This window comes from Excalfactoria chinensis, chromosome 10 (genome assembly GCF_039878825.1).
Source record: "Excalfactoria chinensis isolate bCotChi1 chromosome 10, bCotChi1.hap2, whole genome shotgun sequence".
Classification (NCBI taxonomy): domain Eukaryota; kingdom Metazoa; phylum Chordata; class Aves; order Galliformes; family Phasianidae; genus Excalfactoria; species Excalfactoria chinensis.
In genome coordinates this window covers 2,721,053-2,741,660 of record NC_092834.1, presented here as the reverse complement: position 1 = coordinate 2,741,660, position 20,608 = coordinate 2,721,053, and the positions used below count along the sequence as shown (strand labels likewise).

General features: G+C 47.3%; 1 protein-coding gene across 3 annotated transcripts in view; it reads left to right on the top strand.

Moving 5' to 3' along the window:
- Positions 1-20,608, top strand: part of LRRK1 (leucine rich repeat kinase 1) — a 61,656-nt gene that overhangs the window by 38,748 nt on the left and 2,300 nt on the right. For all 3 annotated transcript variants that reach the window (XM_072345679.1, XM_072345680.1, XM_072345681.1), the window contains exons 17-31: positions 393-513; positions 704-863; positions 1,272-1,548; positions 4,476-4,647; positions 6,000-6,163; positions 6,919-7,058; positions 8,198-8,444; positions 9,372-9,538; positions 9,934-10,131; positions 10,775-11,052; positions 11,202-11,396; positions 12,089-12,240; positions 13,743-13,860; positions 14,932-15,048; positions 19,299-20,134. In XM_072345679.1, the coding sequence (XP_072201780.1) occupies positions 393-513; positions 704-863; positions 1,272-1,548; positions 4,476-4,647; positions 6,000-6,163; positions 6,919-7,058; positions 8,198-8,444; positions 9,372-9,538; positions 9,934-10,131; positions 10,775-11,052; positions 11,202-11,396; positions 12,089-12,240; positions 13,743-13,860; positions 14,932-15,048; positions 19,299-20,134 (3,342 nt within the window). The remainder of the gene's footprint in view (positions 1-392; positions 514-703; positions 864-1,271; positions 1,549-4,475; positions 4,648-5,999; positions 6,164-6,918; positions 7,059-8,197; positions 8,445-9,371; positions 9,539-9,933; positions 10,132-10,774; positions 11,053-11,201; positions 11,397-12,088; positions 12,241-13,742; positions 13,861-14,931; positions 15,049-19,298; positions 20,135-20,608) is intronic.

The window sequence follows — 20,608 nt, the reverse complement described above, 5'->3', positions numbered from 1 at the left end:
ATCTGAAGCTGGGAGGACTGGACTCATCTCCAGAGACTGCTGGAACACAGGATTTTCCTCATCTTTCAGTCCCTTCCAGGATGTGAGCAGCACTGAAGGGAAAAAGGGTGATGGCTTTGGTTGGTGTCCCAAGGAAGGCCTGATAGGTCACAGTGCATAGGGAATAGAAGAGCCCCATGCAGCAAATAGAGCAAGCAGAGCAGAGTTTGGCTTAGTATTTATTTTCCAGACTTCTTAGTATTTTTCTCTGAAGCTGAAAATGCTCACTGACAGCCTTCCTCCCATTCATCTGACACAGGAAGTTTAGTCAGTGATAAGAGAAAGCGAGCATGGAAAGGAAGCCAGCATGCTGATAAGGTTTGGTAATCCTCACCCTTGCGTGACTTTTGCAGTGAGCTCTCATGTAAGACTTTGGAAGGCCTCGATGGACTCCGACAGCTGATTTTCCATGTCACTTGCAACATGAAGGACGTTGGCAGCTCAATTTGCTCACAGAAACTTGCCGGGAGATTGGTAAGAATTGTGCTTTGTAGTGGTCTTCCTTCCCAGTGGCAGCTTTTTTGTGGGCTGGGTTTGGACTGAGAGGTGAATTTTAGGAGTTGCTACTGCAGGAGGCATGCAAAGCACACAGAGTGTTTAGACAGATCATCACTGACAGAGTGATTGCCGTCTGATCCTGATCCTGCTGTTTTTCTCCTTGCAGATTCCAAGGAGTTACCTTAGTCTTCAAGAAGCTGTCCTTGCAGAACAGCATAAAAGAAGTCAGAATGATGATGTGCAGTATTTAACAGACAGACAGATAGAGCTGATCATTGAGCAAACCCCTGGCAACGATATCAAAGATTATGAGGACTTGCAGACTGGTAGGTCATGGCAGGCTGATAATTTCTTGGCAATTAGTGTGTGACCAATTGAAACATTCAGTGAAGAATAGGGCCCTTGTCCTGAGCTATTTCTGGAGGCCTTGCTGTGCAAGAGCCAGAGACAGGCTTGGTGGGGTGGCAGGAGGGTGAAGGGGAGATGTAATGGGAACAGAAAAATGGATGGTTAGACAATGTGTGTGTGTGTGGGGTGGGGGGAATTGCAAGTGGAATGCCAGATAGCAGCACTCCTCAGGTACGTGTTGCTTTTGCTTTGCTACGTACAGTCTATACCTGGTGTGAATAAAGCTGCTCATATCCCTCCTCATCTTCTCTGTGCTTTCCTAATGCTGCTCTGTTGCTCATCTACAATTCTGTTGTTTTTTGTTCTTTTTTTTTTTTTCCTTGCAGCAATTAATTTCCTCATAGAAACAGGTACACTACTGCATTTCCCAGACACAAGCCATGGCCTGAGAAATCTCTACTTCCTTGACCCCGTCTGGCTCTCTGAGTGTCTGCAGAGGATTTTCAACATCAAGAGCTCCAAGTCTGTAGCTAAAAATGGAGTCATCAGAGCAGAGGATCTCAGGATGCTGCTAGTTGGGACGGGCTTCACTGAACAAACTGAAGAGCAGTACTTCCAGTTCTTGGCCAAGTTTGAAATTGCCCTGCCAGTAGCCAATAACAGGTATGTTGATAATTAGAGATGCTTAGCTAGGCTGGAGGAAACTGGACATTTAATCAGTGGACATTAAGAGGCTTTGTCACTGTAAGCAGTAGTGTGGCACGAGCATCCTGTAGTCCAAATGAGTTTGAAAAGTTTCCAAGGCAAGTCTTTGCCCATGCAGTGCATTGAGGCTGACAGGGAAAGGGATGCTCAGTTGACCAACTCAGCCACCAGCACAGAGGGCAGTGGCATGGGCAGGGATGTGGTGGTGAACAGATGGGAGCTCTGAGTGCTTGGCTGGCACAGCTGAAGCTAAGAGGGAATGTGAGGCTCCTGGCTGCTAGGCCTGAAACATAGATGGGCTGGAGTCATCAGTTTCTAATGGAAGATCCTCACTCCATGAGTATGGCAGGAGACTTTCGGTAGCCAGTAATGACATCAGGTCTGAAAGCACGACTGTTTTATTTCTAGTGAGAGCAGGGAAGTGTTGCTTCAGTAGCTTATGTGACTTATTTTTTAGCATCATCCAAAGCTGCTGATTATTTTTGCCTAAAAATAGAGCAGGAAGCCTCATTCTCTTTAAATGTCAATGAATCTTCCTCCCCCCCTCCACCTCCCACCTCTCATCCCTTTTCCTTTGGTGGGCAGAGTTCCCTGCTATTTTTCTCTCTCCCATCTGCTTGGCGACCGCCTGTCGTTGGGTTAATGGTGCAACCATCGTCATAGTGCACTTCTGCTGCAGCATTTGCATTTCCCTACCTTGCCCTTCCACGACAGTGTGGCTGTGTTGCCCTCAGCCTCTTGGGAGCTCTGAATGCCAGCACAAGTGCAGCATTCTTTGTGCTGTCATTATGCCTGTCACTTATCCAGTCCCGGATGCCAACAAATTTTCTCAGGCTTAACACAGATAAAGCAGCGATGTTTCTGCTTTGTCCAAAATGCCTTTTGGACTCCTCGTCTCTGTCTGCCATTTTTCTCTAAGAAAATCACGTTGTTTGAGCCTCAAGAACAAGGAAACTCCTTTTTCATGGCCTGCCCAATCTTTTTTAGAGCGATTCAAGCCACATTAACAGAATATTCTTCCTATTGACAGACGGCAGCTCTAGCAGGTTGGATTCATTTAACGTGCTAGCCAGACACAGAACAATTATTTGTTACCACACTTCTGCAATTATTGTCTAAATTGCCAGATAGGATTTCTGTGCAGTGAGCAGAGAAAGCAGCTGCTGGTTTCTGTTCTGAAAGGGTGGATGGGGGCACGTTTCACATATTTCCAAAATTTGCCTTGGCTGTTGTTCAGGAGCATCAAATCTCCATCTGTATTGTAATCCGCTATATACTTGTGGTCCAGAAGGGCCTCACTGGCCTTCTTACCTCCAGTGCTCATTGACTCTTTCTCTGATGCACTGAAGATTTGATGCCATAAAGTGTGTCGTCCACTTGTGTGGAACAAGGCTAGTGCACTCCGTTTCTCCACCTGAGGTGCATACAACTTAGCTTTGATCTGGTTGAAAATATGGCCATCCTTACTTTAATTTGTAAGCGAAGAGAAATTTTTATCAGTTCTACATTCCAAGGATAATTTTACGGAAGGGATAATTTGATCATGTAAAACACCATCAGATGTTATGGGCTGTGACATATGGAGAAGGCTGTTGTCCAGTGATAGGTACCTTTTCCAAAGTGACTTTTCAGTTTTTACAGAGTACTGCAGCTGCTGGAGAGAAAATGTGATAGGCTTAAAGCGTTGGATTTGGACCCAACATTAGTTTCTAGTGGTGTGTCTTGTCTCTGTCACTGTATGTCGATCGGGGCCCTTGGCTGTTTGCCTCCTTGCTGTCATGATGCCCGTCAGTGATGAGCCCCAGATGCTGACAAATTTTCTCAGGCTCAACGCTGATGAAACAGCACTGTTTCTGCTTACAACCAAATGTGATTTGGGCTGATTTTGGATTGTGTAAGTTATTTGCTACAGAAAAGCATCACCGTTAAGAGATTTATTGGCAGGTATTGAAAGCCGTAAGCTCGTAGCTTTCAAAACAGTTTTATGCTTCCAAAGTTTTAGCTTCCTAGATCGTGAGGATCGGAACAAATGGATACTCAGTGCTTACTGAGAGATCTGAAAACAATTTGAAGGCTTTCTGTTGGCCTCTGCTCCAGTGCTGCTCTCTTCTGGTAGCCCGGTAGCTCTGGGTTTCCTCCCACACCTGGGAAAAGATCCACTGCTGGACCTAGTCTGTGCTTGCAGGACGAGATGGAGGAAGGCAGGGAACATCTCTGCTGGCATCAGCCTGGCACAGTGAGTCCTCGCTGTGGAAGTTTGTCAGGGCCACGGCAGGGAGTCCAGCAACACAGTGCAGCAGGGAGCACTGTCATACTGACGCATGAGATGCTTAATGCTTGGGGCTGGGATGAGAGCCAGAGCAGCCTCGTCCCTGCAGCCTGTAAATGTCTCATTGCCATCTCCCACCGCACCTCCTCTTCCCACCTTCTGGGCTTAAAGAAGCTGAGCTGCTTTATGTTTTTGCATTTATCTTCTGTTGCACGTAGCAGCACAGCTGTATTCTTCTGTTTACTACCAGAGCACGGTAATAAAGATACCGAGCCTGAATGAGGCTCAGCATCACAGCTGTTCTAACGACTCTTGTATTTTTGTGCATTTAATTTGTGATTACACAAATGTCCTGCTGATTACATCAATTTTAGCCCCGTCCAATAGCCCTGGCTGAATTATGTCATGTCTGTTTTGCCTCTGCTTGCTTCCATAGTGTAAATGAACTTCTCCATGTATTGCTGCAACGCCTTTAGCCTAAAAGCTTTTTTATATGCAGTAGGCTGTGCCATTAAAAATCTCTTTGGAGACTGAATCGCCTTATTATCCAGTAACAATGTACTCACTGTTACAAGCTGTAGCTGAAGTTTGAGCTGCTGAATTTGGTTTGTTTCAGCTACCTCCTCCCTCATCTGCTGCCTACCAAACCAGCGTTAGATATCCATGGGTTCTGCCACCAGACCACAAACACCATCCAAAGGGTCTTCAAGATGAGTTTTGTCCCAGTCGGCTTCTGGCAAAGATTCATTGCACGAATGTTAATTAGCCTGGCAGAGATGGACCTCCAGGTAGGTGACTGTACCTCTCTCTGCAAGCAAGAAAAGACTGTTAAAGTTAGTACTTGGGAGTGTTTCTTCCCATCCAGCTTGATTCAGTCATGGCCTTCAATATTATTACCTGCTCTTGTTTACCAGCAGAGATCTGGAATATCTCCATCAAGTCAGCTTGGATCCATATGGGTTTAAAAGAGGAAAAAGAAATTACAAGTCTGTTGCATTAATGAGATAATAAGTGCAAGCAGGCATCCCATTAGTAGAAGTGGTATGCATATTATGAAGGTAGTCTCTGTCAGGCTCTGAAAGCTATGTGAATTCTGTTGTTATATAGGTGACTTTTTACAGCAGCTCAGATCTGAAAACGCAGATCTGCTGGAAGCCGTAACAAATAGCAGCAGAATATTTTTAGTGTTGCTGTGGTATCTTCTTAACAGCTACGTGTTTACGCTGTGTTCTGTCATCAGTGTACAGAACGTGGAGAACATGTGCCTTGTGTTTGGAAGGTACTCCGAGTTCCAGGATTCTGAAACCATTTCATCATTTTACCTGTTCTAAAGGGCTGCCTTGGCAACTCCTTGCTTACATCCCCACGGACACTGCATGACCTTAGAACACCTTTGCTAGTGACCTTATTCAGTCCTTAGTGAGGTAAATGGAAAGACGTCTGCAGAGAAATAAGTACCAGGGCAGTGAATACAGTGAAGTTCTGCAGATTAATGCTTTGGTTTGAAAACAATGGTACCTTTTGCTCAAAGTGCTGGTTTGAAATGCCTTGGAGAGGAGCTGTCTTCCTCCCACTGAAGCAGGTGGAAGAGTTAACTCTACACTGAGGGCAGACTTGTTCATTAGTGGCAAATTAGAGCTAAGCATTTAACTCTTAGGGTTTTTAAGACTTCTGGAATTGAAGAGTTCATGTCACAGATGTCATGATTGTAGAATTAAGCTCTCCTGAAGTACTGAAAGGCTGTGCTGAGGTCTCCTTGGAGCCTTCTCTTCTCCAGGCTGAACAAGCCCAGCTCCCTCAGCCTTTCCTCACAGGAGAGGGACCCCCTCCTCATTTCTGTGGCCTCCTGTTGACCCGCTCCTACAGCTTTGCATTTTTCTTTTGGAGCTGTTTTCTGTCATGAAACTGTTCCTTTTTGAGTAGCATGGAAATGTTTTCATTGCTGCAAAACCAGCTTTGAATGTGCCTATTTTCATTCCAGTGCTATTTTTTTATAAATACAGGTCACCCTGTATGGAAACATTATGGTAACATCTACGAAGGCCAGAAAAAGAGTCGGCACCATAATAACTTGAGTAAAACAATGTTATTAGGAGAAATTTCAGTGCTTTGGTGGTTATCATGGTTTTGTTTGTTTCAGCTGTTTGAAAACAAGAAGAACACCAAGACAAGAAACAAAAAGGTGACCATCTACAGCTTCACAGGCACCCAAAGAAACCGCTGCAGCACGTTCCGAGTCAAAAGGACTCACACTGTTTACTGGCAGGAAGGTCTGTTCGTTACCTTTGATGGAGGCTATCTTAGGTAATTTGTGTTTGTAATGCAGCATGCGTTACAGGGGACTAATAGAGTGTGTGAAGCACATCATCTGAATGGAGATGGATGGGCCTGACTCATTGTCGGTGCTCACTCATCGGTGGAAGAGGAGGCTCTTGTAATAGACATAACTCATCTGGTAACAGCTGGTGACAACAACAATGAGTAAGTGATTGCATGGCAGTTCTGAATATGTCAGCCTTACGTGTTATTGCGGCCACGAATTTAAAGAGAGCTGAAAGCAGAGAGTGGGATTCAGAGCAGAACACTTTGCCAGGTAAAATCGTGCATTTACGCCTGCAAATATTTCCTTAAGTCAGTGAGTTTTCCAATGAATCATTAAACCACTGTGTGGCAGCAATCCAGGTGAGTGGAGGTGCTTCACTGCTATGAGACTGCATGTGACAGGAGCTATGGGCAATGGGTTTAAGTTGGTCAAGGCAGAATATCTGCTGGTTGTGAGGCTGGAAGAATGCTGCCACCCATGTTCCTTCAAAGATAGTCAGTGGCCACTTAGACTTCCATCTCTGCATTATCTGCAGATGCATTTACTCTTCCAGTGCCTGGAAAGTCATTTGCAGAATGGATTGAATTGAAATTCATATTCAAAGCCAAGGTTTTATTTTGATTGCCTGTGAACTGCATGTTATTTTGTAACTCAGCTTTCCTAGGAGAAAGAAAGCTTGTTGACGCCGATTCTTCACAAAAGCTTCATTCCGCTGTCCTTTGTCTTTCTTAAACAGTGTTGAGTCTTCTGATGTCAACTGGAAAAAGAAAAAAAGTGGGGGAATTAAAATCATTTGCCAGTCAGAAGCGAGAGACTTTTCAGCCATGGCGTTCATCACAGATCATGTCAACTCTTTGATAGACCAGTGGTTTCCTGGTAAGAGAGCTGTTGTAATTGTCAGCGTGGTGTTATGTCTGTATAACAGAAAGTCCTTTGGGGAAGCTCTCTGGGCGTGCAGTGTTGTGTGTGAAGACCCCTCAGGTTCTGAGAGTCTCAAGTCAATAATGTCTGAGAGAAGCTGATAACCTGCAGACAGATTGAGATTCTTTGCCGGCAACCATTGGTCTACAACCACGTGTCTTTCATCCCATCAATCTCAGCAAGCACAAGTGAAACATTACAGATGAAGCAAGACCTGCTTGTATAGTAGTGAGGGTCTCTTCCCTTGCTCATAACGGAGGCAGGATTCCACCCAGACTACTTGGTTCTGTCCCTCAATGCCAAAACTCCTTTTGGGGTCAGCTGGGATCAGCTTTTTATCCCCCATTTTGAATAGCCTGTAATTAATAAAATTGTGATGTGAGAGGCATGAGCGAATACGATACCAGGGATTCTGTGCCAAGGTAACTTCCTTGACTCCAGCAGTTATTTTTCCTGTGATCAGCACAGATCATGCTGTTACCCAGCGGGCCGTTTGCAACCCCAATACGCTTTGTTTAAAACCAAAACAAAATCTCAAGTATTCTTTGTCATCTCATATCGGTCACTCAACGGTCTGGAACACTGTGCCAAAATCTCTTAATTGGAGGTTCTCCCAAGGAAACAGTTGTCTCACATAATCATGTTCTGCGTGCTACAAACTTAAAAGAAGATTTTATTTGCCTTTAGATTAAAATAATGATAATGTTAATTGCTGAAGCTTGAGAAGAGTCTGACTTCAAAGGCTGTGGCCTGGATTCGTCCACTGGACTGTAGGCATTTAATGGGGGCTGACAACACCAAATCCCTCTGTAGTTGAAGGGAGAGGTTCTGTCATGGTAGCTTTTCCATTAGAGGGCCTGAAATTGTTGCTCATGAGAGAGAGGGATGTGTTCCTGCCTTCAGTGCTGCAGATAGTGCTTTCTCCTGCCCTGCATCAGCTGCTTTCATAAGCCTGCTTTCACAAACTGCTGCAGTTGTGGGTCTGACCTTCTGCCATTGGATCCAGGCAGTGACTGCAGACACTTGAATGCACTCGGAGCTGTTGCTCCTTCTCAGTCTGAGTTACGTTTTCTGTTTGTTTGCTTGGTTTGAAGCACTCACAGCCACTGAGAGTGACGGTACGTTGCTGATGGAGCAGTATGTGCCCTGCCACATCTGTGCTGCTTCCAGGTTGGAGGACAAGTGTGGCGAGAAGGCAGAGGATGCACAGTACTTCAACATGGAGGACTGCGTGCTGACTGCCATCGAACTGGACTACATCACATGCCCTAACCACCCCGACATCCCTGTTTCTCTCCAAGAGCTGGTCCCAGAGCTCTTCATGACAGATTTTCCTGCCAGGTAACGTTATTCAGTGACCTCCGGTCTCTGCTAGAGGAGCACACTGACAGTGAGGATAGTGAGTAGAAGGTGTCCCTGCTTATGGCATGGCGATTGGAACTGGATGGTCTTTTAAGGTCTCTTCCAACCATTTTGTGACTTTATTTTTCACTTTACTGAATCTTCTCTAGGATCACAGTTCATTCTTCTCAGACCTTTTTGGGCTGGAAGCCGAGCTGTGATGTGTCTTGACCAAATGGTGTCCCATCAGCTGCTCTTGGAGCTTTCTATGTTCCCGTTGCCTCCCAATCCCTTTTTACAGTCATTTTGATGGGTATTGTGGGCCAGCATCACCAGTGGCCACCCACTATGGTCTCTCCAAGAGACTTATTTGGCTGGTGCGAGGTGAGTGGAGATGTTTGAAGTACGAACAGCTGTGAAAGTAGGCTCTGGAAGATTGGGGAAATGATGAATTACAGCCTGGGAACAGTAAGGTGATTGGAATAATCAGGTTTTGGAGTGTGGGGCTGTTCATAAACATCCTGTCCTGCCTCAACAGAGAGAAGAGGAACAGGAGGTAAATGAAACAAACAAAAAAAAAAATCATTAATACAGACGAATGTTAGAAATGTCTGTAGCTGTGCCATCTGCTTGGAGAAGGAGCTCATGTGCTTTCCAGATCTGTTGGGTTCTCATAGGATAAGCTGGCCCAGTAAAAAGCCTTTTTCACTTATTTGCTTCTAACTTTTCTTTCTGCAAAGAATCTGCTGGGCCACATGTGAGCCAGCACAGAGCACCTTGAGATGACAAAGGTGATCCAGTCTTCTCAGCAGATAAAACAAGAACCTAATGGGTGTGTGTGAAAATGACAGTGACATTAAAAACGTGAATTTGCAGTGCCTTTAAAGCTCCTCCTCTAAATAAAAAGCCCCAATGTCTTTTTGGCAGATTGTTCTTGGAAAACAGCAAGCTGGAATGTAGTGAAAATGAAAACAACGTTCTTGGCCAGGGTGGAAGTGGGACCGTTATATATCGGGCACGATACCAAGGAAAACCAGTGGCTGTGAAGAGATTTCAGATCAAAAAATGCAGCGGTTCTCCCACTTCAGCTGCAGGTACAGTACAGAATCAGCACTGAGATTCACTCTTGCAGCCTGAGATCGCAAGCTGAGACCAAAAAGCCTTTGCTCTCTGAAGTGCTGGCAGCACCTCTTTGTATACAGCTTTGAAATATACAGCAAAACTGATGTGTTTTCATGGAGGAGGAAGGTGTGTTTTAAGGAGTCTTTCATGACAGCATCTGTAAGGTACAGAAATTAAGACTATTTTCACTGTAGGATGTCAGAGAAGGAGGTCAGTGGCCATGAGAGGTGTGTATTTGCATGGGTTTGCATTAAGGACTTGCAGGTCTCTACCTTATTATTAAGTCTTATTCCATCTATGCCAGCACATAAAGAAAGGGAATAATTGGAAAGCTGGGGACTGAGAAGGAGTTTTTCTGTCTTGCCAGATACCATGTTGAAGCACCTGAGGGCCATGGATGCCATGAAGAACTTCTCCGAGTTCCGCCAGGAGGCCAGCATGCTCCACTCGCTGCAGCACCCCTGCATTGTCTCCCTCATCGGCATCAGCATCCATCCACTCTGCTTTGCACTGGAGCTGGCCCCTCTGGGCAGCCTCACCACCGTCTTATCTGAAAACTCCAAAGGTAAAAAGCACCATCTCCCTCCTGGGAGATTTCACTCCTGTGTCACGATAGTGGCAAATAATTGATAAAGCCAAAACCAGTGCTCAAAGGAAGGAGGGAAATTGGGAGGGATGGTGCTGCTCTTCAGCTGTGCCTCTGGGGAATAAGTGTAAAAATTGATGCTCGGGGTTTTGTAAACTACTTTGGAGACTGGGTTTTCACTTTCTCTGCTAAGTAATAAGAAAGAAGTGCACCTCTCTTCAGTTCTGCCTGTGTAGTGCTGTGTTCTTCCCCCCGCAGATGTGTGTCTGGCAGTCTGAATTCTCCCATAACTATCTGTATTCCTGCCGCCATCAAATGAATGACACTCATTCTGAGTGAGGCCATCTGACCCTCTTGGCATCTTGGCTTTGTGTCAACTTTCAGCTGAGCATTAATTCTCACCATAAGATTTGGGGATCTGGAGGTTGGAAGGGTTTTAAAGCTCGTAATAGAACTGCCAGATTTGTATAGCAACCTAAATGGTGACGCTTTGAATGTTGGCATTGGGTGATTGATTTAAAACATTCTTAGTTATTGCTCTGGTGTTTGAAAGAGGGAAAAAAAGGGGGAGAAAAGCAGTTACATTTACAAGATGTGAAGGCAGGCTGTTCCTTTGTGGCAGGGTCTTCCTTTGTGCCACTGGGACACATGCTGACACACAAAATAGCCTATCAGATTGTCACCGGCCTTGCCTACCTGCATAAGAAGAACATCATCTTTTGTGACCTGAAGTCAGACAATATCTTGGTGTGGTCCCTGGATGTCAAGGAGCACGTCAATATCAAGCTGTCTGACTACGGGATCTCCCGGCAGTCGTTCCATGAAGGAGCACTTGGGGTGGAAGGCACACCAGGCTATCAAGCCCCTGAGATCAGGCCTCGCATAGTCTATGATGAGAAGGTAACCGTGGCATGTCCATGGGTGGTGGTGGTGGCAGCTTCATGATGAATTCCCTTCTAATTGCTGTGTTGTTATGCAGCGCTATCTTTCCCATTGTGTTCTTCCATGCTGCCTTTACCATGGGAGGTTTGCTCTGTTGCTGGCTCTAGGTTGACATGTTCTCCTATGGAATGGTGCTGTACGAGTTGCTGTCTGGTCAGCGGCCTGTGCTAGGGCAGCACCAACTGCAGATCGCAAAGAAGCTGTCGAAAGGGATCCGTCCTGTTCTTGGTCAGCCGGAAGAGGTGCAGCTGTATAGGATGCAGGCACTCATGATGGAGTGCTGGGACACTAAGCCAGAAAAGGTACCAGACACCCCTTATCACCAGCATCCCTCTTGGTACAGCTCTGCAGCTCAGTTGCCTGTTTCCCCCTCCTGCTGATTTGGCCCAGAGCTTCTACTACCTTAAATTAGAGTTTTATGAATGAAACAATGGCAGATTGCTGGCCTAAGACATCTGGGGTGACATGCAGGCCTCTTGATGTCAGTGCCAGTTAAACTATTGATTTTGCTTGGGCAAGACGTTACCCATAATTTCTAGAAGCAGCTACAGCATCATGCTGGGAATGGAACTACAAAGACTTCAAAACCCCTCCAATTATATAAAGGCAATATGAGGGGATAAGAAAAGGCTTTTAAGTATTAAAAAAAAAGGATATTGGTGTATTACATTTCTCATTAATTAAGTTGATGGTTTGTAGCTCTTGTTCTTCAAATAAAGGTTGCCTTGACTCACAAACAGGCAGAGGTTGGGTCAGGTCCCAGAATTCTTGCACCTTATGTCTGAATAAATTCTTGGATACAGAGGGATGCTGAGAACCACTGAGGGGGGATTTGTAAGGAGATGTTGATGCAGACATGGGTACGTTGCAGGAGATTTTATTAAAGAAGTCCTTGGCTCTGTAGCTTTAATGGCAATGATTATGACTCTGTTCTTCTATCTGGACCTCCAGCTGCCTTTGTGATGTGTGTCATTCTCTTTTCCTTTCCCCACAGCGTCCGCTGGCCATGTCTGTGGTGGGACAGATGAAAGATCCCACCTTTGCTACATTCATGTACCTGCTGCCCTGTGGGAAGCAGTCCTCTTTCTTCTGCTCCCAAGGACAGGAATACACTGTGGTTTTCTGGGATGGGAAGGAAGACACCAGGTTAGATGGCTCCTGTTTCTCATTTCTTTTTAAAGTACGAATCCTTCAGTGTCTTCAGTTACCCCTCCGAGGGGAGGTAAAGAAGGTGAAAGTGAATTTGAGCAAATGCCAAGGATACATTCAATGCTGTTTTCCCAAACTCTTTTAATTGGGAACAGTGGTTGCTTTATAAAGGATATTTAATGAGCTTAACTCTGCTTCGGTTAATATGAGGAGAAGATTAGGGCAGTGTAATGATTCATACACACAGGATGGAGCATTTGCACATGAGAACAGACGTGTTCTGCCTTTCCTAATGAGGCCATTTAACGCTAAACCTTTCCTAATTGAGACTGCAGTTCCATCTCTCTTCTGCAAAGCAATTAAGCACATGCTTAAATCCTATTGAAATCATCAGGAGTTAGCCACATGCCTGAAGCTGTGTGTGCATCCAAGTGTATGCTTCCAGTAAAATGCGTGCCATACTGGCTAGGCATGTGCCATAAGTGTTATTAAATGGTGACTGAGATGATGGCATTTTGCTCAGCCACCTATGACCCGTAGCTGGTTAGGTTTATTTTTATGGATGTTACTGATTTTTACAGCCCTCGTTTTATTTGGAAACGTTCGCAAATGGATCTGAATTTTGTATTAATTGTGCGTAAGGCATCAACCTAATGGGGAAGGTACGTGATTTGTTCCTGAGCTGTTTGCTTTGCTATTTGTGGTGCCTGGCCGGCCGTTCAGCGCAGGCAGTGCAACTATTCCTGCTGAAACACATGGGACCCACAGATGTATTTTGAATACATGGATGTTGTCCAAGTATTCACAGCAATATATCTCAGGGAATCTGCTTCCTGACCGGACAATGCAATTGCTGGAGACTGCTGAATAACAAATTGCTTCTATATGACAGATTTGGGGATGTGTGATTGCCTGTGCTGCAGTTGGTCCAACATCTGGGCTCGCAGATGCGACTGTGAATATCCAGTTGTTGTTCAAACACCCAAAGCCAATAAACTCCCCCGAACCCAAAACAAACAAAATCCTTGTAGCTGCAAAAATATTTATAGGTCATATTTATAAAAGAATTTATCAGGTTACGGATCTTTGCTCTTAGGTGGAGGAATCGTCATCTGCTGTTTATGTACCAGAATTAGTAATGAAACAAGATAATACTGAGGCAGCGAGCTTGGGAAAAGAGCACATATTCTCTTGAGAATCTTAATGGGTGAGGAAGGCCGAGAGCTTCCAGCTATTAATTACTGCTCTTCAGCTGGAGCTGCTCGTCTCACAGCTGAGTTATAGTAACTGGCAGTGGATGAGCTCCTCATCCATTTCAGTGCAAAGTCAGATAGCAGAGCTGAAATTGCACATCCACCCTGAGGAAGAGCTGGGCCATGTCTTTATGTCTTTTCCTTTATGAGAACCCTTTGGAGAGCCCTGCAGCACGCTGTGGCTCAGCCAGAAGTGCCCTGTTGCAGGTTGGATGCTGGCTGCAGCCAACTGTTTGCTCTTTTCAGAAACTACACGGTGGTGAATCCAGAAAAAGGGGTCATAGAAGTGGAGAGGATGAGCTGCCCCGGCATGAAGCTGTGCTGCCAACTGAAATTTCAGAACACCCTCTGGGCTGCTACGGAGGTAAGGCCGTCTGCACCCTGCTCAAGTGCTCCTCCTCGCAAGGCATGCAAACCTATGGCCTCTTCAGTCAATAGAACTAAGAGTGCTGGAGACAACAGAGCTGAGCAGCGTGGCTTGACACCTGCTGCCTCATGGGCTGTTGGTGCTGCATGATGTTTGGCTGACACGTAGAGCACGGTTGTGTCTCCTGGTGTTCAGAGCAGTCATGGGAAGCTCAGCTGCCCGAGGTGAAACTGCTCCGGTTGGAGTATATCTGCACCCAGTGGTTCCGTCTGGGAAATATCCTTATCTCTGAGTGATAAAGGGGAGCAGTGAAAGAAACCATTCATCGTGGGTGGGGTTGTAAAACAGGGCCGAGGGATTTGGAATCTGGTGGGAAATGGGCACCCAAGTGCAGCGTTCACCATGGAAAACCACGGCTGAAAAGATAAGAGTGGGAGAGCACGGCTGGCTTATCTCTGAGCCTTTATCCGCCCATCAGAAAGGGCTGTGTTAAGTGTCAGCCTGTTCTGCACAACCATTTGACACAAAGCAAACAAAACATAGATGAAACAAATGGGAATGTTCCTGAAGTTCAGTTTTGGTGTTGAGGGGCAGGAGGCCACGTGTGCAGAATAAGTAATCTGTGTTGGTGAATTCACATGGCTGGAGTATGAAAGCTGGAATGGAGTGAAGGTGTGTATCTTTCTCCCACGTTGGTAAATAAGGTATTTGACTTTTCTATCCACTCAAATTGAGGCAGGGTTCGCATATTCCTTGTAACTCCAGTATTATTAGTCTGAACATACACGTTAAGGGTTTGTTCAGAGTTGGGGTTGCCAATGCTGGTTTTAGATACGCTGCTGTAACAGCTGGAGTGCTGATTTTAGTTGGCTTTGGGTCACAGTTGGTTCTGGGGAAGGCAGCCCCCAGGTTCTACCCATAGGCAAATGGCCTCCAGAGAAAACAAAGGGAAATCCAGGCTTTGCGTAGGAAAAAATACAAATAAAAACCGTTTGGGATTCAGTTATCAAAGGGTAAAAATCATGAGAAGCGAAAGAAATTCATTGAATTTGGTGTGTTCTTCCACAGGACCAGAAGATTTCAGTGTACAGGCTGCAGGGCATGTGTCCTCTGAAGGCCCCACAGAAGGGTTTGGACTCCCCTGCTGCTGTCAGCTGCTTCCTGGTGATTCCTGTTATCAAAAAGGTATGGGGGAATCCTGGCTCCTGCTTGGGAAGAGTGTGTTGGTGAAGCCAGGCTGCCAGGGCTTGTGCCACTTGTGCAGGAAGGCTGCTTTGGCTCTTGGTGTCTCTGCCAGCAAAGCAAGGGGCAGAGGTGTGGGCATGAACCTGCATCAGGGGACCGGAGCTGGCACTGCAAACTCTGCCAGGTTAATAGTCCAAACAGATCAAATTCCTCTGCAAGGAAGTTTTCCAGCCGTGTTTCCACATCACTGCATGGTGAGGTTTAGGCTGATCAAGCAAGGTCGAGGGGATGTGAATGAGTAATTAGTATAGAGATCTGTTAACAGTTAATGCGGGGCTTGGGTATACCCTGGCTCCTGCTCTCACTCTTTCCCTGGCATGTGTGCATGCTGTTGTTTGTGTTCACAGTATTACCTACACTTCTTTTTGGTTTTGGATGGGAACGCTTAGGTCATAAATGCAGTCTCTGAGCTGCCACCTATGACTAATAAAACGTTGTGTGCTATCTAGCTGGTTGTGAAACTACTACCATCCAATTACTGGCAAGAGGAATCTGACATTACTGCCTATTGCGGGCAAGGCTGAGGGATGTACAAAAACTGCTCTGGGGCTAAATTACCTCCGGTTTGTCTACAGCACCTCGAGTGAAAACACATAATTATACTCCAACGTTAATGGTGACCATGAAGTTTTTGCAGATGCCAGTGGGCTGTCTAAGGCTAAAAGCTCAACGCGGAGCAGCTCTCATGGCAGCCACGGAGCTGTTTTATACCGCGTGTCTGTTCCCATTATTGTCCATTTCTGGCTGGTCTGCTCAGACTGCTGTCTGCATCCAGGGCGGATGGTTAGTGTAAGGTGTACCACTTGACTTCCAAACATGGTGTGAGGAGGACTGGAGAAGGGCACAGAGCTGAAGTTGGCGGAGGGACGAGTTTCAGCCGCCTGTCGGCTTTCTTTGGCTCCCACGTCTGCAGTGTTTCTCCTCTGTGCAGTTTCATTTCTGACGTGTAGGGCAAATTTCTTTTTCGTGCTGCCTGAGGTTTTGTCCAGGATAGTCGAACGAGTCTTTTCGCTTTTCAGCTTTTCCACTGTCACACAGCTTGCAAAGCCATTCCTTAGGGGTTACGAGTGGCTTTATGTCTCCTGGTTTCTATTTTCAGTTTGTGGCTTGCCTAGAAAATGTCATAAATAATGCCAGGCTCTACAATAGTAATATTGAGTCTAGACACCTCCCTTCCTCCCCCGACCCTACCCAACCTTCCAGCAATCCACATCCCTTTGCTGCTCTCCTTGCTTTATTGCACTTACTTTTTCCTCTCTCCTTTCTATGAATGAATTTGGCAGCGAAACAGCCAGAGCAGCAGCCGTGGGGATGTGCAGACCAGGCTGGCAAGAAACTAAGCCATTTTTTGAAGCAGCCAGTTCTTCCCATAAAACAAAGCGGAAAGCTTACACTTGTCAAACTCGCCGTACAGCACGGCGAGTTGTATCAGAGTTATCACATGGTAATTGTTGCCTGGTGGAGGGAAGAATTGCTCTCGTTTCCCTGGGTAGAAAGCCTTCAGCTGTTGAGATGTGAGGTAACTCGCAGTCAGAGAGCTGCTGAGGGATGTTGCTGGGAAGGGGAATTCTTTATGACTGCCTTGGGAAGGCTGATCCAAAAGAAACAGTTTCCAAAACTCAGTTTCTCATCCAAAGGAAGCATCATGGAAACTTCAAGGCAGCGGAGAGGGGCCCAGGATCCAAATCTCACCCGCCAAGGAAAAGTTTTGTACAATTTGAGCTTTTTTGTTGTGTGGTTTCTGGGGGAGAGAGATGTGTATGGGTGCGAGCCTCCAGCCTCCTGCAGCAACCTGGAACGGATGAAAACAAAAGCTGCATTTAAAGGCTGCAGTGCTCGGTGCCAGCAGCGCCTAGACCCTGTGGGAAGGAGGGAGGAGGTGACCGAGGCCGCTTTTGGTTTTAACCTGCTCCTTGTGGCCGTCCCGGCTGCTCCTGTCCTTAACCGTGAGGACAGAACGTCTGGAGCCAGCTCACCCTCTGTGCTGCCCATCACATCCCATCACAGCCCCGCTCCAAGGCCTTCCTTGCTGGCACAGCGGGGCTGCTGGCAGGACACGAGCTTCAAATGCAGTTTTGTTGCTGCATGTTTTTGTTGGCTCTTTGCTGAGCTCAAATGTTGAAAATGAATTCTGAGAAAGTTACTTAAGGTTTCTGGAGCCTGCCGCGCTGCCCATCTCTGGTCACTGTTGCAATAGCCTGGGTCTGAGGGCTTTGCCACGCTGCCCTGCTCCACCAGCTCCCCATAATGTCTGGTAGCACCTGGGCAGCCTTGGTGCTGCCTCTCTTATGGGCCCTGCTAGGCCAGAGATGGCAGGCAGAGGGCATTTCCCAGGGTCTGAGTTCTTACTCCTCCTTTCCCAACCAAAGTGATAACGGTGGTGGCTGGAATGAAGCAAATCCTGATAGCCGAGGCTGTGAGCAGTGAGTGCCCCAAAGCATCAAGTACCTGTCAGGTTTGCTTCCACTTAGGTTAGCCAGGCTAAAACCTGGCACGATCCGTAAAACTGAGAAGGTATAAATGATGCAGCTCTGTGCTGTTGGTGTTCCATTTTTAGTAAGAAATACTCGGTCCTTTGGTCTGAAAACAACTGGACCATTTTCACCAGAGAGATGTGGGCTGCTCTGCTTTGCTTTGTTCTGTTTTAAATAATTGAATTCTTTTTCCAAAAGCAAAAAAAAATCTGAAACCCAGCCTGTGCAAAGCATCGTGCCATGTCCCAGCCTCTTGATGCAACCCCCCTCGCAGGTCCACATCCAGGAACCTTTGCACCAGATCCACTTGGCAGTGGGGACGTGGCACCGAGCACTGCAGGCCACTTGGGTTTCTTTTAATTAGTGGTTAGAGGATTGAGACCGGGCTGAGTTGGAGTCCAAGTCCCATTTCACAACTTTCCACTTGCTTCCCTAGTTTTTCCCATTACTGTAAAATTCTGCTGTGATTTGGATTAGTCATACGAGCGCAGCACGCTGATGGCTTTACTCATACTGTGTGTGCAGATAGATTGATTTAATCTAGGACTCTTAATGAACCTTGCAAACAGGGCTATCTGTTCAACTCATACTTACCCCCGTGCTGTCTGCCCCCTGGTATTTGAGAGCAGCTCAAGGTACTGATTTTGGACTCTGTGGACCCAGAACCATCTCATGGGGCTGGCACAGACACAAGCCCTGAAGGTTTCCATCAGCTTCAGAGCAGCCAGGGGTGACGCCAGGTCCCCGGCCCATCTTACAGGGCTTTGTGCCATGGAGGGCTGACGCTGTGTTCTTTGGTTCCATTCGCTTTTGGTTTGTAACAGCAGTGAGAAAGCCCTGGGCAAAGGGTCTTGTCTTTTTTTTTTTGGAATTTATTGCTCCACAGGGAGGAAATAAAGGCCTTTGAGGTAGGTATTGTTTTATCTGCTGCACAGATGGGGAGTTTCTGGTACAGCCCTGAGGTCACGGGGAGTTAATTCCCAAGAGTCCCATTTCCCAGCCTGTTTCACAGCCCTCTGCACCGCCTCAGTGAGCGGGAGGTGCTGGGGCTGCACTGAGCCGTGGCCTTTTTGCCAGCTCCCATGCAGGGACGTGGCGGTCCCCGCTGCAGCCAGCACATCCCAGGGCAGGATGTGAACTACCTGCTGAGGTGTGCGTGGGCACCTGGCAGCTGTTTTTGTGCCTGGCAGTGGGAACACCGCCTGCGATCCCACACCCAGAGCTCATCCCTGGGAGGAGCGCAGCGGTTGAGTGCGGAGTGATGGCTGTGCGCTGGCGTTGGCCGAAGGACCATCTCCCTCTTCCCATTTCATCCTGCATTGCTTCCATTCCTCTCCTTGACTGATAGCAATAGCTTCACTGTGCTTTACTCCTTTCTGGATTTGAGCCGCGTTTCTACAGCTGGATTCCTAGGTTCACGATGGCTGTCTCTGAATGTGTTCCAGCTTGAATTTGTTAACCTTGGGGGCAAGCTGCCAGGCCTGTCTATCCTCCCTTGCCAATAAAGAGAGAGGTAATGCTGGGTGAGAGGCGTATGGCTCTGCAGCAGCTTCTGTATAACAGCCTTTTATGTTGCTGTTATCGCTGAGCGATCTGGGGTAAGTTACTGGCACAGTTATAGGGTTGTGAGGGGCAGTCAGCGCCTTCGGGATTGAAAGCTTTTGTCTGGGATGGAAGTAAAGAATCTGGAATGAATCTGCCAACTCTTTCTTGCAGAACTCGTACGTGGTGCTGGCCGGCCTGTCGGATGGACTCGTAGCGGTGTTCTCAGTGGCCCAGGGCATCCCAGCAGACAGCTGCTCCTACCTGTGCTCCCACACAGCCAACAGGTCCAAATTCAACATTCCCGACGATGACCCGCGGCAGAACCCGTACCCGGTGAGGGCCATGGAGATCACCAACAGCGGCACAGAGGTGTGGTACAGCAACGGCCCCGGCATCCTCGTCATCGACTGCACCACGATGGAGATCAGCAGGAGGCTGGAGCCCTTCAGCCCACCCTCTGCCATCTCATCCATTGCCTGCAACTCGGAGTGCCATGGGGAGGAGGTGGTGTGGTGTCTGGATGAGAAAAGCAACTTCTTGGTGATGTACCACTCCGCCACGTACCAGCTCTGCGCACGCTACTTCTGTGGGGACTGCAGCCCCCTCAGAGACATGTTTGCCATCCAGCAGCCTACCACAGCCATCCCTGCTACTGCTCCTATCAACCCCAGGGCGCTGGAGGGGAACTCGCTGGTGGACATGAGCATCATCTACAGCCCCGAGGTTGGCACCCAGATCCTCAACCACCAGGACTCGCTGACGGATTATTGCTCCGTGTCCTCCTACTCCTCCTCCCCTCCCAACAGGTTAACCCGCTGCCCCTCCAGCCTGCCCAGCTCTCCCACCAGCTCTTCCAGTGCTCCACTCTCCACAGATTTCGAGGAGTCGGACAAATTTCATGAACTGAAGCCTTCCCCGGATCACGACGCTGTGCCTACGGGTGACAACTCACAGCATCTCCAAGCCGTCAAGATTCTGCCTGTGAAAGACCTCATATGGATCCCCAGGTAAGCGGGTTGCTTCCCCAGACAGCTTGAGCCAAATCCCTCCTGGGCTGAGTAGTGAGAGATTAGCGGCAGGTAATTCAGGGACTTTGCACGCATGCTTTGATTCACCTGTCCAGAAAATCATCACTGAGAAACTGTGCTCACAGTACAATGGCGCATCCATTTCTCCACTCGTTTTCAAAGATATCTGGTGATGGCAGAATGGCCGCAGCTGAGGCCTCGTGAGATTGATTTCAGCAGAATGGAATAGCGGATGGTGAGCTCAACACCCAGTTTCCCTGGCTACTGAGGAAACAAAGAGCAGCAGGCAGCTTCCTTGCTCGGATGTGGTGCTGGCACGTCCCGCTGCCTCCTGTTGAGTTGCTCAAAACCACTAGAAATGAGATTTGCCAGCTGTAGGGGTTCTTAGCGCAGCAGATTCAGTCGCTTCTTGGTGAGGAGGCAGTGCCCTTTCCCTGCAGAAATCAGTGTCAC